Consider the following 23,088-nt stretch of genomic DNA (forward strand, 5'->3'; position numbering starts at 1 on the left):
CAGGACCACTGAGTCTGACAGAGGATGGGGTTCCAGGTCCCAGGGGTCCCCAGAGATAATCCTTGCTTCCCAAAGGGGTTGAACCTGATAGCCCTAATACCTTTGTAGAAAGATAGATGGATGGATGGGTGGATGGATGGATAGAGATAGACAGACAGAGACATAACAAAAATGGAAACAACAAACAATTCAGAGAGATAACTAAATTAGATTCTGGCCATTTATCCCCAAAGTTTCTAACTGACCTGCAAGATCATAGCTACGGCATCAAGGAGGGTCAAGTCTTTCCTATGAGCCTTGACCTCTCTTGCTGCACGAACGGGGACAGGGGGAGTTAGATCTTCAGGAAGTACCACTAAGCCCTTCAACCCTTCAGCGTGGATGTGTTACTCTTCTGTGATTTTCATGGCATGCTAAGAAGGCCCTAACCTTGGTCACACCCTGCCTACTACTAACTTCCTCTTGTTGAGTATTCCAGCCACGTGTCTCTTGCCACTTCTTGTCAGCATAGGGTAGATCACTCTGGAAGAGTCCTTGTGCTTGCCACTGCCACCTCTAACAGCCACCTTAACAATGTAGTCTCAACACTCTGCATTGCTCTGTACCATTTCCCTTCTAATAGAATAGATTCTACAAAAGCCCTTTTGCCCATGTCCTCTTAAATGGACTATTGATTCTTGTTATGGTTGATGATCCTGAATGTGGTAAGCCAGGCATGTCCCCAAACTCAAGGCCATCCTCGAATAATCTACACACTTGATAGAAAGGTGTGCTGCACATTGGGGTGTAGCCTATCTGCAAGGTGGAAGACAGTTGTCAGACAGTGAATATGACTCAGTCAGGAGAGACCAGGATGAGCCCCATGGCTTCTGTGGCTAAATCACAAGAGACAACCTAGACCTCGTGTCAGATGGGACACCACTTCTCCTCCTCCTCCTCCTCCTCCTCCTCCTCCTCCTCCTCCTCCTCCTCCTCCTCCTCCTTTTTTGGTTTTTCAAGACGGGGTTTCTCTGTGTAGCTTTGCACCTTTCCTGGAACTCGTGTTGTAGACCAGGCTGGCCTCGAACTCACAGAGATTCGCCTGCCTCTGCCTCCTGAATGCTGGGATTAAGGGCGTGTGCCACCACCACCTGGCGGGACACTTCTTTATACTGTCCTCATATGGGGAGCCAGGCCAAGGAAGACTGTATCCTTCATGATAGTAGAAGCAGAAGAAGAGGAACATGGTCAATTGCACTCTGCTTCCTATCCGGAAGTGACATATATCATCGTTTTAGTTTGCTTTCTATTGCTTTGATAAGAACCGTGCTCAAAACCTACTTGGGGAGGAAAGAGTTTATTTGGATGACATGTTCCAGTTACAATCAATCACTGAGGGAATTAGGGCAAGAACTCAAGCAGGAGAAGAGACAGAAATCACCAAGGAACACTATTACAGACTGGATTTCCCTGGCTTGCTCAGCTCCTTTTCTTATACATCCCAGGACCACCTGCTCAGTGGTGGCACTGCCTACAGTGGGCTTGGCCCTCCTAAATCAATCATCAGTTAAGAAAATGCTCCCACGGACTTGCCAATTGGGTGGAGGCAATTACTCAGTTGGCATCCCCTCTGCCCAGATATGTTCTAGGTATGTGTCAAGTTGACAAAAACTAACACTCAAAGTCACATTGCTCATGTTCCAGTGACTAAAATATATATATATATATATATATATATATATATATATATATATATATATATATATATATATCAGCTCCACAGCAGTGAAGAAATAGAATCAGAAGTATTTAGTAAAAACTCTGCTATTACAATGTAGATTATCCTAGTGTGATTTTAAATGTGCAGAATTTAATCTAAGAATAAGGCAACTTGCTTATCCCATTTTGCACAATGCATTTTGCCCATGACTTCTGACAGGTTTAGCATGTTCACGGCAGCTACCATTTTTCCCTCTCAGCAAAGCGGGAAGATGAGTACCCATGTCTTTTCTGTGAGCATTCAGCACCCCACCTAGAGGCTGTCTCTCAGGCCCTGTCGGAACCCTGCCACCCTCATAGTGTGGGCAGGAAAAGAGAAGTTGGAGGAGGAAGGGCAGGCTCAGGTAACACTGGAGGAGAACGGTTGGCTGAAGGATCTAATGCCCTGTGTTATGCTTGGAAACTTCTGTGTCTTCTGTAGCCATTAGTTTGAGTCTCTGTCCTATTGAGTCATCTTCCATTGTGTAGTGGGTTCCTTAACGATAGGGTTGTTCCTGTGATCTGGTCACTTCAGTTACTTACAAGCTCAGTTCCAATCCATCATACAACTCAATATCCAACTTGCTTCAGATTCTCCTCCCCTCCCAGCCCTAGCACAGTGTTCTCGTCCACAACTGCTAGGAAAACAGTGGAGCTACAGTCTGGCTCCAGGCCAGTCACTCTTCTGCTTTATAATTCTTTGGATGGAGACAGGAGGAGGGAAAGGAAGAGAAACCATGAGGGTCCCCGAGCAGTGTAGCCCTCTGCGTTCATTGTAGCTGTCTTAGGGTTTCTATTTCTGTGAAGAGACACCATGACCACGGCAACCCTTATAAAGAAAAACACTTAATTGGGGTGGCTAACAGTTTCAGAGGTTTAGTTCATTATCATCATGGCGAGGCATGGTGGCATGCAGGCAGACATGGTGCTGGAGAAGGAGCTCAGAGTCTTACGTCTTGACTTGCAGGAAGTGGTCTATCTCACTGGGTATGACTTGAGCATATGTGAGACCTCAAAGCCCACCCTACAGTGACACACTTCCTCCAACAAGACCACTCTTCCTAATAGTGCCACTCCCTTTGGGGGGGGGCATTTTCTTCCAAACCACCACATAGTCACTTCTTGGTTTAACGCTAGCTTTTCTTCCCCATTGTGCAAGCTGGCCTTTTTGGTATGGGCAGTTCAGCTTTGGTGTGACCTCGTTCATATTTTCTCACACGAATATACTCCATGTCAGGTTTGCTTCTGCTTTCCTACTGGGACTGTAGCTGAACCAGGCTCTTCTGGGGGTGTCCATTCACCAGTAGGACCCTCACCCATCCAAGCCCTGCCAAGCACTGGGAATACAGGCTGATCTTCAACTGCTTCCTGTTTGGGTTCTTCATCTCCCCTCCCTGCTCAGTGTCTAGATGATGCTAATTACCAAATCTGCTGCATGTGGGTGGTGGTATTGGTGGTGGTGGCGGCGGCGGTGGTGGTAGAGAGTACAGCTGGGACATGAGGTGCTAACCAATCTTGTAGATGTGACTATGTATGTGAAGAGCTGGCAGTCCTCCCAGGATACTCTTTATTTTTTGCTTTTTTAAAAAAAAAAATATTTATTATATTTGTGTTTTAATTTTACACATCAGCCATGGGTTCCCCTGTCCTCCCCCTCCCACTCCCACCTTCCCCCTAGCCCCTCCCCTCCATTCCCATGTCCTCCAGGGCCAAGACTCCCCTGGGGATTAATTTAAACCTGGTGGATTCAGTGCAGACAGGTCCTGTCCCCTCCTTCCAGGCTGAGCAAAGTGTCCCTGTGTAAGCCCAAGGTTCCAAACAGCCTGCTCATACATTAAGGACAGGTCCTGGTCCCACAGCCTGGGGGCCTCCCAAACAGTTCAAGCTATTCAATTGTCTCACTTATCCAGAGGGCCTGATCCAGCTGGGGGCTCCACAGCCTTTGGTTCATAATTCATGTGCTTCCAATCTTGGTCTCAGAGCATTTCTCCTGTAGCTCTGGAGAAGACTGGGGATGTAGATCAAGACCAAGCATGACTACAACACTCAGCTCCATTAGGAGTTGTAAGGATATTGGTAGGGAAGGGCTGAAATCAGGTCATTTAAACTACCCATGCAGACCTGGGTACCTTACGCAACAAGCTATATGGACTTGCACAACAGCATCCCATCTTCAAATTGAAGAGATATGGAGAGAACAGCCCAATCAGGTCAAGAATGCACCTATAGGCTGCATAAACAGTTGTCTCATGGTGGATGTACCCACAACTGTATTCCCTTTGTCTCAGACACTTTTTTGGGAATTTATAAATGAGAAGGAAAAAATCCATAAGCTTAATTCAAGAATGCCTCTGTGAAGTGTGCTAGCTAGCACCACTTAGGCCCTAGCACTATTGAGGATGACCCCCTTTCCTGGCTAGTTTTATATCAACTTGACACAAGCTAGAATCATATGAAAGAAGGGAACCCCACTTGAGAAAATGCCTCCATAAGATTCAGCTGTAAGGCATTTTCTTAATTAGTGATTGGTAAGGGAGGGCCCAGCCCATTGTGGGTGGTACTATCCCTGGGCTATGGTCCTGGATTCTTGAGAAAGCAGACTGAACAAGCCATGGGGAGTAAGCCAGTCAGTAGTACTCCTCCATGGTCTCTGCATCAGCTCTTGCCTCCAGGTTCCTTCCCTGTTTGAGTTCCTGTCTTGACTTCCTTTAATGACGGACTACCATGTAGAAGTGTAAGCCAAATAAACCCTTTCCTCTCAAACTTACTTTTGGCCATGGTGTTTCACCTGAGCAATAGTAACCCTAACTAGGACACCCTCAAAGACTGTGGTGGATGGAAATCCTCTCAGACACCTACATGTTCACTTTGGCTTGAATTGTGGATCTAATAATGAACTTCTATTAATAGTTTAGTAAGTGGTCTGGGTGTTTGTCCCTTCCAAAACACATGTTGATGCACACTCCTCAGAGTTGTGTATCAACGCTATCTGGAGTGGAGCCTCTGGGAATCGCTTGGAATTAGATATTAGCACTGAAAGCGTCCGTGAGTGTGTTAGTGGCCTCATAAGAAGAAGGGCAGGAGATAGTAGGTTTTTAATATTTCACCATGTGATGCCCTGTGCACCTTAGGATTCTGCACAGTGTTTCCATCAGTGAGTTGGCTCCCATCAGTTATGGCCCTTTATCCTTGGACTTCCCAACCTCCATTAGTGGAAGACATTCTCTTATATTTGTAAAATATCCAGTCTATGGCATTTAATAACAGAAATAGAAAACAGACTAAAGTATGAATAAATTTGGGGAAGGTGTGGAATGAGGTCCACAGTATGAACAATAGTGTTCCACATGAATGCCTACCAGAGCGCATCCATAACGGTCTATGCTCTCAATAATCAGATAGACCATGTGAGCTATGAACACGAGTTGGCCTCCTTCTTTAGCTTGATGCTTGTCCAATGTATCAAAGTATGAAATGGCAGCAGAGTTGGAGGTTGTGCTTTCGTCATAATGAAAGACTGAACAGCTACCATGCAGAATCAGAGCAATTCCACTGCCACGCAGGTGTAAAAAAAGGTGTAAAAAAGGTGTAAAAAAAAACCGAGTGACACCCAGTTCCCGCTGAGCCAGAAGTTAGGAAGAACCTGAGATGAGCAGAAAGAATGAAGACCAAAAGCCAGAATCTAAACATTCTGAGGCACCAAAATAGTTGACATTGGGTCAAGCCCTTTCCAAAAATTTTAAAAAGAATGACTCATCCTCTTTCTGAGTACATAAAGAATGAAATGGCATCTATATTCCAAAGAGACATCGTGCACCTATATTCATTGCGAGATTAGTCACAATATCCGATGTCTAGTTTTTGGATTGTATCCAAATATAGAAACAATCTAAGTGTGTGTTGTTGAATAAAGGAATAAATAAATTAGTGGGCTATTACTGTGATAGTTATTGTCACTTGACACAACCTAGAATTCCCTGGGAAGAGAATATCCACATTGTCTACATTGGGTTGTCCTGTGAGTATGTCTGTGAGGGATTATCTTAGTTATGTCAATTGATGTGGGAAGACCCAGCCCACTGTAGGCAGTACTATTTCTTAGATAGGGGCTCCTTAACTGTACCAAAATGGAAAAATCAGGCTGAGCGCAGACAAGCAAGCAAGTGAGCAAGCATTATGCATTAATTTCTTTCTGCTCTTGACTTTGGTTGTAATAAGGACTAGCTATTTGGAGTTCCTGCCTTGACTTCTCCATGATGATGGCCTGTAATCTGGAATTATAAGCTAAATTAAACTACCTTCTCTCCTAAATTGTTTTTTTGTAAGCATATTTTGTCACAGCAACAGAAACAAAACAATCACTCAGCCATAAAAAAAAAAAAAGGAAATCTTGTTATGTACAATGTGGAGGAGCTTAGAAGAAATCAGGCTAAGTGAAACAAGCCAAACTCAGAAAGACAAATGGCACGTGATCTCATTTATATATAGAATGTTACTAAAAAGTCAGATTAATGGAACAGAAAATTGGAAGAGTTCTATCAGTGACTGGGGTTAGAGTCATGGGGAAATGCTGGTTAGAGAGTCCAACCTTGCAGTTATGGCTACTTAGGTTCTGCAGACCTGAGGCATGGCATGATGACCATTGTTCATAGTACATGGAACATAAACTTCAAATTCCCTGAGAGTAGAGCTGAAATATTCTTATCATACCAAAGAGTGACTATATGAAGTGATGCATATACACATATATTTATGTTATAAATGTATACCCATATATGACACGTGTATATAATATTAGTTTGATTGAAATAATTTTATAGTGTATACACATATCAATATGTGTAACACATTATATGCTTTATACATCATTTTTATCTCTATATTAAACAATAAATGTGAAACAGAAATAAAAGAAGGAAGCTTTATGTTTATTAGGAAAGGCTAAATTCACTTTTTATTGAGTCAGTTTGAGTCTCTCTGTTATGGTTTGGGCTTTATATATGATCTGTCTCTCCTGAAGTTTTTCTTGCTTGGTGAAGATTGAACCCAGGCCCTCACCCATACTAGGCACGTGCTCTATCACTGAGCTACGTGTAGCCCATAAAACTCACAGTGGCTGAACTCCTAACACAACAGTGTTGAAGGAGTGCTGATAGGGCCTTTAAGAGGTGACTGGGCTCTGGGTGCTCTGCCATGAAGGCATCAGTGTGGTTCCTGTGGTAGTTTTGGGGAAAATGGGTTGTTATAATGTGAGTCAGTTCTTTGGTTCCCTTTGTTCCCCCCAACATGCCCATTCATTTCTTAGCCATGTTGTGACACATCATAAGTCCCTCAGAAAAGGCTACACAAATGTCAACACTGTGGTCTTGAAACAATAGAAACATAAGCTAAATACCTCTATATAAAGTATTCAGACCCAGGAGAATTTTATTAAAGCAGCACAAAACAGGCCAAGACACACCTCTCTGAGTGTCACATGACATGCTTGCCAGGGTAGTTTTCTGGGAATCCTTTTGAATACCATTGTCCCGGAAGATGTGTTTTTGAATCCCCTCATCCTGGGGCCAGATGACTCTCCATCTTTAATTACCAATGCAAATGATTTTATCCAAGTGAAATTTCCCTGGTCTGTCCCTGAGCTCTGCAGGTACATCACCCTAACCAGCTTCTCATTCAGTAAGGATGAGGGCGAGGTAGGAGAAAAGACATTGTGGAAGGACCAGAGAACTAACGGCTGGCTCCTCCTCCAGTGCTCCCAGTTGCCTGCTGGCTGCCTTTCTGTGGGCTTCTTTCTCTGGCTACATTCAGCCTCCTGTAATTCTAGCCTCTTCCCATTCTTTGTTCTGGTGTTTGTTACAAGAGGTCATGATATTCTGGAACAAGCACTCTGAGCAAAATTTGGAATCAGACCTATGTCTCTGTCTGATCCGTACTGTCTGTGTGCTCCAGGCTAATCATATAACCACTCGTAACCTGCTTGACAGAAAAGAATAATATCTACCTCTTATGGCTCTTATCAGACAAAAATGATGTATATTAAAGGCTCTGAAAACTGCAGAGACATAGATCATATTGCTCTTGGCCATTAATATTAAAATATCCGTCCTTAATCGCAAAGGCATTGTGGTAGGACAATCATTTATTACAAAAGAGCCTTTTTGCAGTTTAGAGAGGCTACAGGAGAGTGATTGCCCAGCTAAGGACTGTATTTCAGTCTCCTTTGCATTTGAATGAGTAAAAGTGGCTAGCTTCTACTAATTGGATGTGAGCAAATGTGGCATTACTTGGGAGGCAAGGCAGTTAGAGATATGCACACCACCTCCAATTTACTTCCTATTTGAGATGAATGGGGAAGACATGCAAAGACTGTCACCTATAAAATGAAAGAAACCAAGTCCCTGAGTCATCACGTGGAGAAGAAAGTTACTTGCTGACTAAGAATATCCTCCTTAGATCATCGCGTGAATTGGGAATAAACTTCATCTTCTGTTAAGCTACTGAAGTGCTGGGGCTGATTTATTATGATATCTATTATGTCCTGAAAATAAATGAGATAAAGGCATGGGCTCTGCTTGTGCACACTGACTGGCAATATCATCTTCATATTGACGGATGTACAGCCTGTGGGACCAAGGCACCCCAAAGGGATGCCTGCAGTCTTGCCAGCTATGGCTGTCAGGCAGTTTGTACATCACTTTGTGCACCCCACCCCCTTGTGTATATGTTCTAGGGTCTCAGCATTAGTGTTGGAAGTAATGGGCTTCAGAATCCTTCAGCTGCTGTGAACCAAGAGAGGCATTCACTCAAGCTGGAGAACTAGTTGTTGTGTCTAGACTCACACCCAGGTCCTTCCTCACCATGGACACCAGCCTCAACCCTCCTCCACATTCATCGGGCTTCATCAGATGAACCTCAACCTCTCTCTGCAAAGTCTGATGTCTGGGTGATCTACAAGTAACTCTAAGCAGGGGAGAGATGAGCACAAATGGAGTCCATGCCCCTGTCTCTCCCATGGAATCAACTAGAAGACATTTCTTTTTCATTCTCAACTAGCAATAAAATAGAATGAGTCTTTAGCCCAGATCTTCCTGCTTATCTGTCTATCTATCTATCTATCTATCTATCTATCTATCTATCTATCTATCTATCTATCTATCATCTATCTATCTATCTATCATCTATCTATCTATTGTCTACTTACTTATCTATCTATATATCTACCTACCTACCTCTATCTATCTATCTATCTATCTATCTGTCTATCTATCTATCTATCTATCTATCTATCTATCTATCTATTGTCTACTTACTTACCTACTTACTTACCTATCTATCATTTTCTGGTTATCATTTCCTTAAAGGACTTGTGTTCTCAAATCTGTTTTCTTAGCCTCAATTTGGCTAGGAAATTAAGCCTAGGCAAGGACTAAATTCCACAGTGCAAAAAGGTAAGTAGTCCTTGTTTATTCATTTTGGTGATGGTAGAATTTCCTTCCCATTCCTTTTCTTCTTTTCCTTTGCCTTCAACACAAGATCATTGGCCTTAACCTTTCTTAGATACACACGCAGGCCACAGCTAGCATCCACCTGTTTCTCCTTCTTGAGCTCCACGCCATGGTCCCGGCTGGTTCCTTTTTGTCTTTCTTCTAGTGCTGAGTCTGTTCACCAGAGTAAATTACCGTATATTGTGCTTTAAGGTCCCATCCTCGGTGAGGTCCTTCTTAATTCCTCATGACCAAGTCAGTGTTGTTACCACTGTGTTCCGTGGCCACACTGTGCTCTAAGTGGCACACAGGTGCTCTAAGTGTGTTCATGCCACACTTGGAGCACCTGTGGTATAGGGGCTTTTTTTTTGTTTGCACCCGATTGTTCACAAACTTCCTAGGCTCCTTCCACTATTTAGCTTTTGGAAAGGGCACTTAACACACACGTGCAATTCCTACCTCCTCACTTCCTCTGACTTCTTTGGGCCTGGAATGGGCTTAGTGCATAGCTACCCATCCACACACTCTTCCTGTACCTATTCATGTGCTCTCTCTCTCTCTCTCTCTCTCTCTCTCTCTCTCTCTCTCTCTCTCTCTCTCACACACACACACACACACACACACACACACACACACACACACACACACACTCCAGGAGAGCATCTATAAAGGTTTCTGTCTTCTAGAAATGCTCTTCTGGGTATGGGGAATTAATTGTATTCCCTCAGTTGAGAATTTGCTCTCAGATCCCCCAAAGAGAACTTCAGTTAGTTCTGTGGAGTTGTGAGGCCACCAGATCCCACCCGGGCTGTCAACTGAGCTGGACTGTTGAACAAGCCAAACAAAGGGGACCCCAGGGAGATGGGAAGGGAAGGGCTCCACAGTCAGACAGAAGCAAGGACTGGAGGAAGCACGTGGGTGGGAGGCATGGAAGGCAATCTTGCCTTTTCAGGGCTTCCTGATCCGAATTTCACAGAAAACCCTCTCCCACCGGTCACCCCAGTGCTTCTCCTCTGTTTCTAGAGCCATTTAATTGGTTTCTGTTTCTTATAACTCCAAAACACTGTCTTAAAAATTTTTTATTTAGTATACCTCCCCATGGGAGGCCTTACCTGCTTGTAGGAGGGAATTGGGGGTGGTTTGGGAGGGGGAGGTTAGAGGGGTGGGAGGAGGGAAGAGGGGGGATCTTTGATTGGTATGTAAAATGAATAAAAAATTTTTCTTCATGAAAAAAGAAACAAAAAATATGATTTTATCTCTTCGATCGTGACTTCCTTGTGGTCAAGACCCGAACCTTCTTTGTGCACCAGAGTGTCCCTGAGTGAGTGGAAGATGTTCACTGCAGGAGTTTTGAATGTGTGATAAGCAAATGAATGCTGATCCTGAGTCTGTGTGTGGAGCTCTGGCTAACTAACTATGGCTCCCTAGCCAAAGTCCTGCCCTGCTGTGCCCTGCTGGTACAAATGCTTCCTTGCTTTCACCAACACAATTCCTATTACCTATGTCTTCCAGCTTCTTTAAGTCTGGGCTGTGATAGGTAGCATTTCCCTGAAAAGAATTTTTTTTTTTTTTTTTTTTTTTTTTTTTGCTATGTCTAGCATATTAACACTTGAGTATGATGGGAGATGACATCTTTGATTCAATTGCATCTGCTTCAGCAGATTCCCAAGATGGCCCTTGGACCATTCATTGAAGAAACATGGGGAGAAGCAGGCTGTGTGTATAGAGACATATATAAGTAGACCTTTTGCTTTTATTTATTTATTTTTTTAAACCAACCCAGCATTTCCACCGGCAACTGTCAACATAGCTTAGGACACGAACATTGTTTTCTTTTTTATTTTTTTCTTAAAAAATGTGTTTAAAATTAAACAGGTGTTGTTTTAATTTCATTTTTCTCTCTTAGAAAATGTATTTATGTCAATGCAGAAAGCCTCAAGACCCATGGGCAGTTTTGTAGTGTGTGTGTGTGTGTGTGTGTGTGTGTGTGTAAGCCAGTTCTTCTCAAATACATCAGGAAAAGGTCTGGGAGGCCAGGGTGTCAGTGTGTCAGTCCTCATTTTCTATGAGCCCAGGCTCCTTGGGAATGTGGTGACTTGGATTCCTGGGGACGGAGGGGGTATAAGAAATACCCCACAGGCTGGGAAGAAACTCTCTGAGGTTACAAACAAGCAGGAACATGGGGAAATGAGAGATTCCAGTTCCTATCTTGTGAACATGCTTTCAAAAGTGGCCTGAAGGCCAAGAGAGGAGGAAGGAGGCCCCTGTTCTCTTACAAGCCTCTAAATTATCATATCACCCCAAGCAACCTGCTGAGTCTTCTGAGTATGGCACATTAGTGAGGGCGGGGTGGTAATGCTGGCATTCCCCAGAAACACTGACACTCTACAGATGATCTGCTCCTTTAGAGACCTCCCCAGTCAGATACCTTCTTCTCTCCTGTCTCACACACAAACCCCAAAAACACTGGAGAGGGGTTTCCCTTTTGTTTCTCCAGCTGCCCTTGGTCAGCATGGAACGCTCTTTCTTCTGTTCCCAAGCCTCAACCTGGCAAGTCTCTCTGTGGGAGGGCACACATAGAGATGCTGACACACCACACAGAGAAGTAGCGTGACCTCCACAGAGAGGAGGGTGATTGCTCTGTAGTTTGAGTGTGATGTCAGCGCAAGCAGACGCAACTCCTCCTGCACCCTGAGTTGGAGCCAAGGGACAGCTGCGGCTTTGTGAGAAGAGCAGGAGAGTGTGTGTCAGCAAGTCCATGCCTCTGTCTGTTGCTCAGACCTGGCATTCCTTCGGGGCCCTTTGTCACTAACCTCAGAAAGAAAAGACAAGACATTAAGTGGAACCTGATAGGAAGGTGAAAGTGATCGCAATAATAATTCGAAGAAAAGAGCACCCCAAATCAGCCACGCGGAGATGGCTCGTTCTCACACCCCGACAGATGAATGAGGGAGTCTTGATGCGTGTCGCTGGAGACAGGGGATGTCCTGTCCTTCCGGGAACTAGAGTCAAAGGAATAGTCTGGTGGTGGGATACACAAGGGAAGGCCCAGGGACATGAGTGGAGGATGGAGGGGTGGGTGGGGGGGTAGAGGTGGATTTGTTGCTGTTGTTGGTTTGTTTTTAATGAAATACTTTGGACAGTGGGTGTCTCCTCCATTCCACTGGATTTTGCCCTTACTGTGCGGTGCCAGGGCCTAGGTCAGGAGCCCTCATAGGGCTGGGGTCCTGATGCTGCTTCTCCAGGGCTGCTCAACCTGGAAAGGTTGGTGAGGAAGCGCCCTCTCTCTTAGGAGGAGTCCTAGGCCTGCTCTGGTGGTTCAGAACCCCTTGATGTAGCAGTAGGCCTCCAGTGTGGCAAAAAGTATGTAGAGGAGCCACAGGCTCACGAAGAGCCACGTTGTGGCAAGCTTGCAGCCACGGGGACCTCCGAGCTCCCCGCCCAGGTGGGGCCGCCGACGGTACAGGAGCACACTGAGGCAGACAAATGCAAAGATGGTGAAAAGAGTGACAGAGAAGGCTAGAGTACCAGCAGACACGTGGAACTCCTGTCCCTGCATGGCCCAGTAGATGGCGGCCACGGACCAGGCCAGGCCAATACCCAGGAAGACGTTGACAGCATTGCTGCCGGTGACATTGCCGATGGAGGCATCTGCATACACATCCTGCAGGGCAGCAGCTTTGCTGGCAAATGTATCTGAAAGAGGACAGAGACAAAGGGGAGCGATGGGAGGCTGGGATGTGCAGGGCCTGTCTTTGGGTAGCCTTCACAGGCAGCTTGGCCGCATGGGCAAAGGGGCCCCTTCCAGCCCTGTCCCTTATAAGTTGTATAGGCTTGGGCATACACAGTTATGGGCCTGGGTTTCCTGTTCCTCATCTGTATGTAGCTGAAGCATCCTACGAGTTATTCCTGTCCCGATAGTTACCGAGTGGACATATCCCTCCCTGTTGGCTATGTTTTTAGTAAAGAAGATCCAGTCATTTCATAACATCTGCTCAGGAACTTGCGTATCCTGGGAAGCAGCTTGAGTAGATGATCGGTTGTAACTGTCATGTGGGGCATGTGCTTACTTAACTGAGCGATCGATGCTCATGCACTCAGGAGAATCAGGACCAAGATGCCTACACAAGGTCACTTAAGTTATCTAGAGACTTAACCCCAGAATCCCCATGGGGAGGGCCCTGTCAATAACATGCTCTCATTCTCAAAGAGCTTCAACAAAAGCCATGATACCAGAGGCATGGACCATAGCATATTCTCTTGAAAACCCCAACATTGTCAGGTGCTTTCTGGACCAATTTCCAGGCCTTGGAAATGCCCCAAACTATCTCCCTACCCAGTATATCCTGATGTTTCACTGTTGTCAATTTTCTTGGATCTCCCAGAGAAAGCTTCTTGCCCCAGCTTGCCTATGACCTTGCAATTTAGCCTTGTCCTCCATTTTTTTTTTTCTTCCACATGTCTTGCCCCACACATCTGCTCCTTTCCCTCTGTCAGTTTAGGTACATCAAGGCCTGGAGAACAGTGACCATAGGGCAAAGCTCCCGGCATCATCTGATTTCTTACCAACAGATTCATTTCCATAATAGCCAGACTTCTGGCATCACTAATGCACCCCTTCCCCCATCCTGGTCTGTGCTGGACTTCTAGAAGGAAGAGTTCCTGGAGTGTGGTGTAGATATAGTGTGATGATTCATTCTGAGTTCCAACTTGGTTAGAGGGAGACTAACCCAGCGGAATTGGTAGAGCACACCTCTGGGTGCATCTGTGTTAAAGTTTCCAGAGACTATTAGATCTCAAGAAATGGAGGAATTCATTGATGAAATCACAATATAGGAGGTAGTGAAAGGTAGGAGGGACCTAGTTGTGGGAAGCGGCTCACTGGGAGGCATTTCTTGGAACTTATAGCTTGCCATGGGCCTTTTCCTACATTCTCATTCTCTGGTTCTTGTCAACCATGATGTGAATTGCTTTCCTCCATCATGTTCCCTTCACTGCCAGGTTGTGTTTAACACTCCTGAAACTGTGAGTAAAATGAATCCTTCCTTCTTTAAGTTTTTCTCTTGGGGGCTTTTGGTATAGCCATACTGAAGAAATGTAATAGGTGTAACTGATCTCCTGAAGGATGTTTCTTTGCTACAACCAAGGTTGCCCTTGGTTCACCCTGCAGACTCCTGCCTGGTGAGATTCAGCCCAAGTACTTGAAGCTGGCAAAAGGTCAGAGTTCAGATGCCATAGAGACCCAGATTGAATTAAGTAGGGAGCCTGGACTAATGCTGCCATGCTGTACCTACTACCCACTGCTTGTCATTCAGTCTTGGTTCCTGTAAGACCTGCCCGGACCCAGCTTAATCTAAGGCTCCCTATTCGACACCTTTACTTCATAGATATCATTAAGTTTTTTTTGTTTTTTTGTTTTTTTGTTTTTTTTTTTTAAAGTCATTTGGGTCTAGTTTCCTTTGCTAGATTTTTAGCTGAGGGCTGAGAAGGAAACATGTTTGCCTTGACTCACATAATAGATGTGCAGCTACCACAGCACTGTATCAGATATCATGGGAGCTCAGTAAATATTAGTCTACTAAATGAATTAATGAATGCCTACTGCTGTTTGCCTTTGGATATTTAGAAGAAAATAAAGAGCCTGTAATTCCTCACATGAAAGGACAAATATCAACTAAGGTTCTTACGCCTGTTCCGACAGGAGACGCTTTGCCCTCATAGATGACCACAGGAGCAGGGGAGACCAAGAAGGATTGTGGGCATTTCTATAGGGACATTTATAAGCAGACTAATATTTAATCTCTCAGAGGCTGCCAGAGGCAAATGGAAGAACATTATTATACGCATTTAATTGCATTGCTTGTGTCCTCTTAATATAATATAAAGACTAAGAAACTGGGCTACTTACTTGGTCAGTACCATATCCTTGGTAGAACTGTTTTTCTGTCTAGTAAGGTTTTGATGAGCAGGGCAGGGATTGAACATGTAAACTGGTTATCACCCACAGTGCCTGTTGCTTCAGATCTGAGATGAGGCAGAGTGTGTGGGTCATTTGAACCAGGGGATAGCCTCTTTGCACACTTAAGTACCTCTCACTCTCACCTGGCACAGAGGTGCCGAATGCCACCAACACAACAGCTGTGACTGAATCTTTGAGCCCAATTGTGCAGCCGAAGTGAGAAGCTAGGTCCCCGATGATGGCGGTGAGCATGCCAATAATGAGGATGGAGACCACAAAGCAGGCCCAGCCGTGGCAGTACTCCGTAGGGGGCACACAGGCAAAAAGCACCTTCCAGAAGACTGTCAGGAAGTGCATAACATAGTCAAAGCAGGAAGGCAGCCTCTCCTCTCCCGATTCATCCTCATCCTCATCCCCTGCTGGAGGTAAGATAAACAGGCTTGAGACAGGGAAGTGAGATCAGATCTTCATTCATGAAAATGTCAAATCCAACCCATATTACAGGCATCCTGGGCCAGGATGGGGATTCAGCTCTCTCTGGACAGCAAGTGAGGAACAGGGTGTGGGCACCAGTTAAACACTGGGGAAATGGGAAACGAATTGGTCGTGTGGTCGCTGGTCAGTTTAAATGCAGAGTGCTAAGTGAACATGGGAGAAATTGAGCAAGCTGTGGACTAAAGGAAAAGAAGAGAGGATGAGATCAAGAGGCAGAGTAGGAGAACAGAAGGACAGGGGGAGGGAGAGAGGAGGCAGGGGTAGGCTGTATTTGATTTCTAGGCAAAGAAAACAAAATTGGCTATGTGTTTGATCACTCTTTGCCATGTACTGATGGGGTTCCTCTCAAGTTATCTGACCTGTCTATAGCAATGACAACCAAAATTCTGCCATTCTATCCCCAGAGGGATGGCTGTTGTTTCAGATCATGGAGGTAGTACCCTTCCTCAGCTATCCCACGGAACAGAGCAACAATAGTCTCTGACGGTCTTTGCTAGGAAATATGGGGGCACATGTGCCCCTTCAGTGGCCCTGGAGAGAATGTGCTGAGGTACCTGTGCCCATTCAAGGGCAACTTTAAATGCTTTGGGTTTGGAAAGAATGGAAGTCAGGAATCTGGGCTCTAATTCCAATTTTAGATGAAGGAAATCTTAGCCTGGGGTACTTTGCCTATGGTTTTTGAACTTCAGTTCCCTCCTTTGAGAAGGGGGGTAGACTATGTGGCCTACATTTTTTGTTGTCTCTTGAGGGGCATGGTCAGGCCATCAGAAGTGACACAGCAGAATGGATATGAAAGTAGGAGAGCAGCAATAGCCAGCGTCTCTTCCTGGCTGAGCTTTTGCTCTGGCTCAGGGACCTCAGGGATGTGACCCTGTGGGTTGCTATGACAACAAAAGCTCATGGAAAAAGACAAGGCCAGTAGTGCCTGTCAGTTCAAGAGAACTATAGTGTCACTGAGAGACAGTACAGGGGCAGTTGGGAGACCCTGTCTGTCCTCATTCCAACACACCTGCAGGTATCTGGGACTTCTGCCTAGGCTGGGGACAGTATGGTGGGGTCATCCTGTAAATGTCAACAAAATCATCCAGAGTGAAGATTTGTCAGGGAGTCAATGCAAAGCATTTTGATAACTCTTAACATCCAGTCTCTAAACCAGAATTGTTTTCCATTTTACAGGAAAGGAGATGCAAACTAGTGAGAAGATAAGGAATGATGGAAACTAGAATTTCATGTGAGTGTGTGTGTTTTGTACTTGCACTTCTGAGAAAGGCAGAAAACATTGAATATAGAGAGGCTATTTGCACTAGTTCACATAGCAGAATCAGGATTTGAAGCCAGATGTCACGACTCTCTTTTAGTTAACCACTGGAATAGGTAAACATCTCAGACCAGAGCTGGGAAAACCCTACTGCAGAGCTCTCCTTGAAAGTGATTAGCCACTAAGTGGGGCATGATCTTCTTTCTTGGGGGTTGTCTGTACTCTTAGCAAGGTCATCCTGAGGGTCCTCTTACCTGCACTAACAGTGATGGCTTCCATGAACTGGTCCCTCCAGGAGTGGGTCCCCACAACCAATGCCAGGTTTGTCTTCTTGATTAGCTTATCCACTGTACTCTGTCATGGGGAGAAAAACTTGGAATCATGAGGTTAGAGTTCTCAAAACCAATGAGGCCTCTCGTGTTACAAAGGAATGAAAGGGGCCCTGGATTACAAGAGTTCTAAAAATGTTTCGTGAGTTGTCCTTGGACGACGTCTTCTTGGGAAATCCCCCTAGTTCCCTTTCCTGTGGTTGTGAATTCTGACACTGGGTGTTCAGAGGAATGTAACTGTAGAGGGTTTTTGTGTGTGTGTGTGTGTGTGTGTGTGTGTGTGTGTGTGTGTGGTCTTTTTGAGACAGGGTCTCTTTATTATGCAGCTCTGGTTGTCATGGAATTCTCTATATAGACCAGACTGGCCTTGAACTCACAGAGATATGCCAGCTTCAGCCTCACACGTGCCTGGGCTTAAAAGCGTGGCCCACCACACCTGGCTTGACATGTAACTATGGAATAAGATGTCAACAGAGCTTGTCCTGCAGTTTTACTGTCTTTAAAACGTACAGTGGTGACACCCCTAAGGGCTCCCTCTCCTACTTACTTCATATTTTACATCCTCTTCTCCTATAGTATCCCTAGCATACAAATAACCAGCACTACTTGTTACCTGTTATAAATGGGAAAACTGAGACCTGGGGTAGGTGAGTGATTTGTTCAGTTTCTAGTTCACATCCTCAGTGGTGAAATTAGAAACAGCCTCATTTTTCCAGTTCGCCACCTTAGTTAGCTATTATTTCATTTACACCTCACTGATGGTCTGACCTTGAACTCATAGGACTCTTCAATGATGACCTCCAGTTTGGGGTGTTCACCCAATACTGGCTTTCCCATCTCTGCTATTCTCTTGGCCTCCTCTTCCTCCACAGTCAGCTTCCTGTCTGTCACCTCTGCAACAAAAGAAAAATCAGATTGGCTTTAGCGCCTTTTCTACCTTCCAGGACATTACAGCTCAGGGACACAGGCAGTGGGTGCAAAGCGAGGACCTCTCAAGAACGAGGACTGGGTATTCCTAATTTTTCTTTCTGCTCAGGGATGAACCCTCTGCGATCAGACCTTGAACATGCTTGTGGTAGGCCCGAGATGAGCATTTCTCTTTTTGTTTATCCCAAGTAGGGAATCTGACCCAAAGGATTCCCAGTGAATGGTACCAAATGAAGCTCCCAAGCCATTTGGAGAGTGGCTGCAGAGCCGGGAAGAAAAGCCAAGTATCATGGTCTTTAACTATTCTGAGATGCTGAAACTGGTTGTCCACTACTTCATGTAAGAGTTCTGGAAGACACATGGGTCCAAATGCACTGCCTACTGCCCCTTATTAGCATCTGTTTTCAACATTGTTGCCACTGCCCCATCTATGAAAGAGAAAGGGGGATATTTGCAGAGATGTCTCCATTTTGCACAGGTTAATGGCATCTTCACTATGAGAAACTTGGACAATTCCCAAGAAACTTCATGGTGTTCTGATGATAGATGTCCAGGATTTCTGTACAGGGCAGGATCATTTCTTCTAAAATTAAAACAAGCAAACAAACAAAACAAAAAACAAAAAAACCAACATTCAAAGCAAAAATAAAACATAGTTCTTCCTTTATTTTCTTTGTAAGCTTTCTCCGAGTCCCTCGGCATCTTGCATCATTTACCAATGGCCCCTTCTCATGCTGAACAGTTAAACAGTTTTTTTCCATTTCAGCTGGTAAGTCCATCCTCCAGCCACTTCACCATGAAGACATGTTTTCTGGATTAGAGTGAAATAGAGATTGAATCTTTTTACTCCCCTTTGATTAGAAAATCGCTCTTGGCAGCCTGTTTCTTTCAGAGCTCATTTAAACATCTCCCCATCCAAGTCGGCACTCTCACATGCAATTAGTTCTTTTATCCAGCTCCTTAATTGCTTCCATTCTACACAGTAAACCTCCCATGGGAATCCTCTCGTCCTTGGATAATCCCAAGGACAAAATGGGTCAGAGGCCAAGGAAGTCTTTTTTTTTTTTTTTTTTTATTTCTGAAGCAGAGGAATTAGTGAAGCGAGAGGCAGAAAACTTGGGTTCTTGGGGTGGTGATGAAAGCAACTCATAGAAAAGGCTATGAAGTAAGGATGAGTTTTGTTAAGTAGAGAGACTTACGTATATAAACATTTCCTTATGAGGAATAAAGCCTGGCTGAGGACAGTTGATGGTGTGCAGGCTCCATTGTCTGAGCTTGCTGTTGGACTCAGTTTCTACAACCAATGAATGAGAAGGGGCTCCCCACAATGCCTGGGAGCTGTCCATGGTGCTGCACCATCGTAGTTCTGGTGGTTTTTGAAGATCTAGGTCTTTTTGGCTGTTACATTTGTGCTTTGATATTTTCTCACACACGTAACACACTCTAATTGCTCTGGACCCCCTCCCTCCCTCTCTATCACCCCTGTCAAGCCTCTCTCAACCTTATAAGTCCCCTTTCCATAGTCACACATTTAAGTGTTTTTTTGAGACCCAGTGAGTTTGACCTGGACCATCTGCATAAGGGTGGCTTTGGAACTCTCTACCAGAGGCTTGTGGGCTCACCAGTGGTTCCTCAATTGATGTCAGTGACTCCCCAGTTCCAAGAATCTATCATGGTCACTAGGGTTGGAGGTTGGGAGGGTCCTCTTGAGTGCCTTTCCCTTCTGTGGTTGGCTGTTGACAGGTCCATTCTTGTGCAGGCTCAGTGTAGGTGAGTGCAGTTGCATTGAGTTCATGATTAAACTGGCTGCACTGTGTCCAGGAGATGACATGTGGTAGCCCTTCTTCACGTCCTCTGACTCTTGCTTTCTTCCTGTTCCTCCTCCACAATGTCTTCTGAGCCTTAGAGGGGTGCTATACATGCCTTGTTTGTGGCTGAGCACTCAATTATTTCCTGTTCTTATATATATATATATATATACATATACACACACATATATATATATATACATATATATGTATAATATATTTATGTATATGTATGTATAATATATATACATCTCCAAGATGGAAGATATCTTCTAATAGCCTCACTTCGCTTAATATGGGTCTCTGATGAATTTGTTCTGAAGTCAACTCTGGAAGTCTGAATGTGCTGGGGGTATTTACAAGGACAATGACTCTGGAAACTGAACTGCAAGGCAACCTGGAGGAAAAGCGCTTAGAAAAGACAGACTCCTTAAAGAACGAGTAGCTTTTTCCTCTCCGCTCTGGCTTTGGCATCATATAACACGGCTTGTCTCAGCAGTGACAGTATTATTCTGCTCCTCCCTCTCCACTTCCCTCATGTCACACTCTACATGTGCCATAAGAACTTTATACCAAAATAATGAGCTCTCCAGTGACACCTAAGTGTACCTGTCTCACCCCTTGTCTAGCTATCAATCTAGCACTATATCCATCTGGCATATTATTGATCCACCTGCTGACCTGTCCACCCCTGTGGTGACAGCCACTTTTTCTATCTAGCCTTTTGTAGAAATCCCTTTGACAAATAACCAATCCTCTATCACCAAGTCACCTGCAGTCCCATAGAAGCACTCTGTGTGTTTCTGTTCACTGACTCACACACCTTTCTATAACCCTGACTTAGTGTCCTGGCAGTTACCCTCCCCATTTTCTAATTTTTATCTAATGGCCATATCTTTAAGTTCAAGTTAAGTTCTTCAAGCCCCAAACTTAAAAGACAAATGATAATGGTTCTGATTGCTCCTCAGAATTTCAAGTGGAAAGAATAAAGGAGAGGTGATCTTGACAGGCAGGCTGACTAAACAAACTCTCATTTCTAGGACTAGATATGGAGAGAGGTGGGGAAGGAGGTTGAATATAAATAAGGTGGAAGATTAGACAAATATTGAAAGAATGAGGAGCTTCCCAGGCTAGACAAGGAAAGACTGTGAATGCTCTGCAGACATCCCCACAAAGAAGCAGTGGTGTGGCCAGGGCTCTCACTCTAAGGCCCTTGAACTTGGTGGAATAGCCCGGGATGAACACATTTACTCTCTTTCACCATCAGGCACTGTTCATCATGTTGGCCTGTCCTCTCAGGAAGATCAAAACCAAAACTTGAGATTTCTAGTAGATTTAAAGCCTAATCCAGGGCTCCTGAACCAGAGGTTAACAGATAGGCATAGGACATTCCCTCTGTATTTTATATTTCTACTGGTGTTTGAAATCTTGTCCAAAGTATAATGAAAATTAAACCACATATGTGTATTAGGTAGTGAAGGCAAGAACTGGAACAGAGAAGCCTGAACATATTCATGTGGGGTAGTATGAGCAGAGGAGAAAAGAAAGACCAACACCCCAGGAGGAGAATGCAGAGCATGGAGCTGGAGCTAGCCCTCATCCTGCTGGCATAAAAATAAATGAGAAGATGAAGAAGCTGTAGTGATGTTTTTACAAAAGGAAAACATATGAACTCTGTGCACTTTTTGCTTAAGGCTCAAAGGAGGCAAATGATCTTACTACACCTACTGCCTCTTCTTTTTTCTGTCTTCCTTCCTTCCTTCCTTCCTTCCTTCCTTCCTTCCTTCCTTCCTTCCTTCCTTCCTTCCTTCCTCCTCCTTCCTTCCTTCCTTCCTTCCTTCCTTCCTTCCTTCCTTCCTTTTTTTTTTTGGTTTTTTGACACAGGGTTTCTCTGTGTAGTTTTGGTGCCTGTCCTGGAACTCACTCTGTAGCCCAGGTTGGCCTTGAACTCACAGAGATCTGCCTGCCTCTGCCTCCCGAGTGCTAGGATTAAAGGCCTGTGCCACCACTGTCCTGCTCTGCTGCCTCTTCTAAAGCCCAAGGGGTGGCCTGTAGGTGACTTGGAACACCAGTGCACTCTGTAAGTTCTTTTATCTCTAAAATGGCCTTATTTTGTGTGTGTATGTGTTTAAAGAACAGACGAAATGTAAGATGTCTTTTTAAAACATATTGAAACTGTCTGTGGAGCCCACTCCATCTGCAATCGAGTACAGTCCTGTCAGACGTGGAGGGCTGCTTTCCTTTCCGATCCTAGGCTTGGATGCTATTTGTGAAGGGCTTCCACTCATGCCAGCACACTCCCAAAGTAGGTCCATGTCCTACAGAGGATCTAAATTCTGAAAGAGAATCTTGCCAAAGTAAAATCTAGAAATGTCTTTCTAGAGCCCTGTCGCCACACATAGTTTCCCTGTTTGGAGCATGTATAACTTTAAGGATAAATGACAAATGAGTCCGATCTAGCAATTAAGATCTCATCTGTGATGAGTCAGAAGTTCTCCAGGATCAGTAAATGTCTGTAACTTTTTTTTTTTTTTTTTTAAACAAACTGCCTTTCCTGTTCTCAGCAGCTCTTGGTTATTTCTCCCTGGGTCCATGGGGTCAGTCTTTCCTTTTGAGTTCTATGTCAATCCTACCAGAGATTCTGGTCCTAACTCTGACCATCTCCTCTCCAACAACATAAGAGGCAGATGAGCCGAGATTCAGGGAAGTCTATGACCTACGGTCTTCTTGGTAAGTTTTATTTTAATGACTAACTCTGCATTTTCCCATGTTCACTGATGAAAACGATGCTCAAGGAATTATCTACTTCCACACAATTACTTTATGTAAGGAGTCTCTCAGTCATTGGGAGACTGTCAGGTTATCTTGACCCTGTAGTTCCTGTTAAGTAACATAATGGACATTGATCTTAAACCAAGTAATGGCACTGGGGAGAACAGAAGACAGACACCTCTTACCTGGAGATAACAGGAGCGCTGTTTGCAAATGGATAACAGAGAAGGGGGGAAAGAAAAGGAAAGAAGATTAAGGTCCCATCTTGAAAGTGTCCCCAGGCTGTGTGGTTCCTGGCAGCATAAGGAAGGCAGTGGGC

General features: G+C 44.6%; 1 protein-coding gene across 6 annotated transcripts in view; it reads right to left on the bottom strand.

The window, feature by feature from the left end:
* Positions 1-10,839: 10,839 nt before the first annotated feature.
* The window catches only part of Slc8a3 (solute carrier family 8 member A3), a 137,342-nt gene continuing 125,093 nt past the window's right edge, over positions 10,840-23,088 (bottom strand). For 4 of the 6 annotated variants that reach the window (XM_036205598.1, XM_036205596.1, XM_036205599.1 and 1 more), the window contains exons 4-8: positions 22,955-22,972; positions 18,031-18,155; positions 17,188-17,287; positions 15,324-15,599; positions 11,090-12,917 (exon numbers count right to left, since the gene is read on the bottom strand). In XM_036205598.1, the coding sequence (XP_036061491.1) occupies positions 12,541-12,917; positions 15,324-15,599; positions 17,188-17,287; positions 18,031-18,155; positions 22,955-22,972 (896 nt within the window). In that variant the 3' untranslated portion in view covers positions 11,090-12,540. Of the gene's footprint in view, positions 12,918-15,323; positions 15,600-17,187; positions 17,288-18,030; positions 18,156-22,954; positions 22,973-23,088 lie in introns of all 6 variants that reach the window. The other 2 variants (XM_036205600.1, XM_036205601.1) reach the window with 2 other exon arrangements.

The sequence above is a fragment of the Onychomys torridus genome, chromosome 14, assembly GCF_903995425.1.
Source record: "Onychomys torridus chromosome 14, mOncTor1.1, whole genome shotgun sequence".
Taxonomy (NCBI): Eukaryota; Metazoa; Chordata; class Mammalia; order Rodentia; family Cricetidae; genus Onychomys; species Onychomys torridus.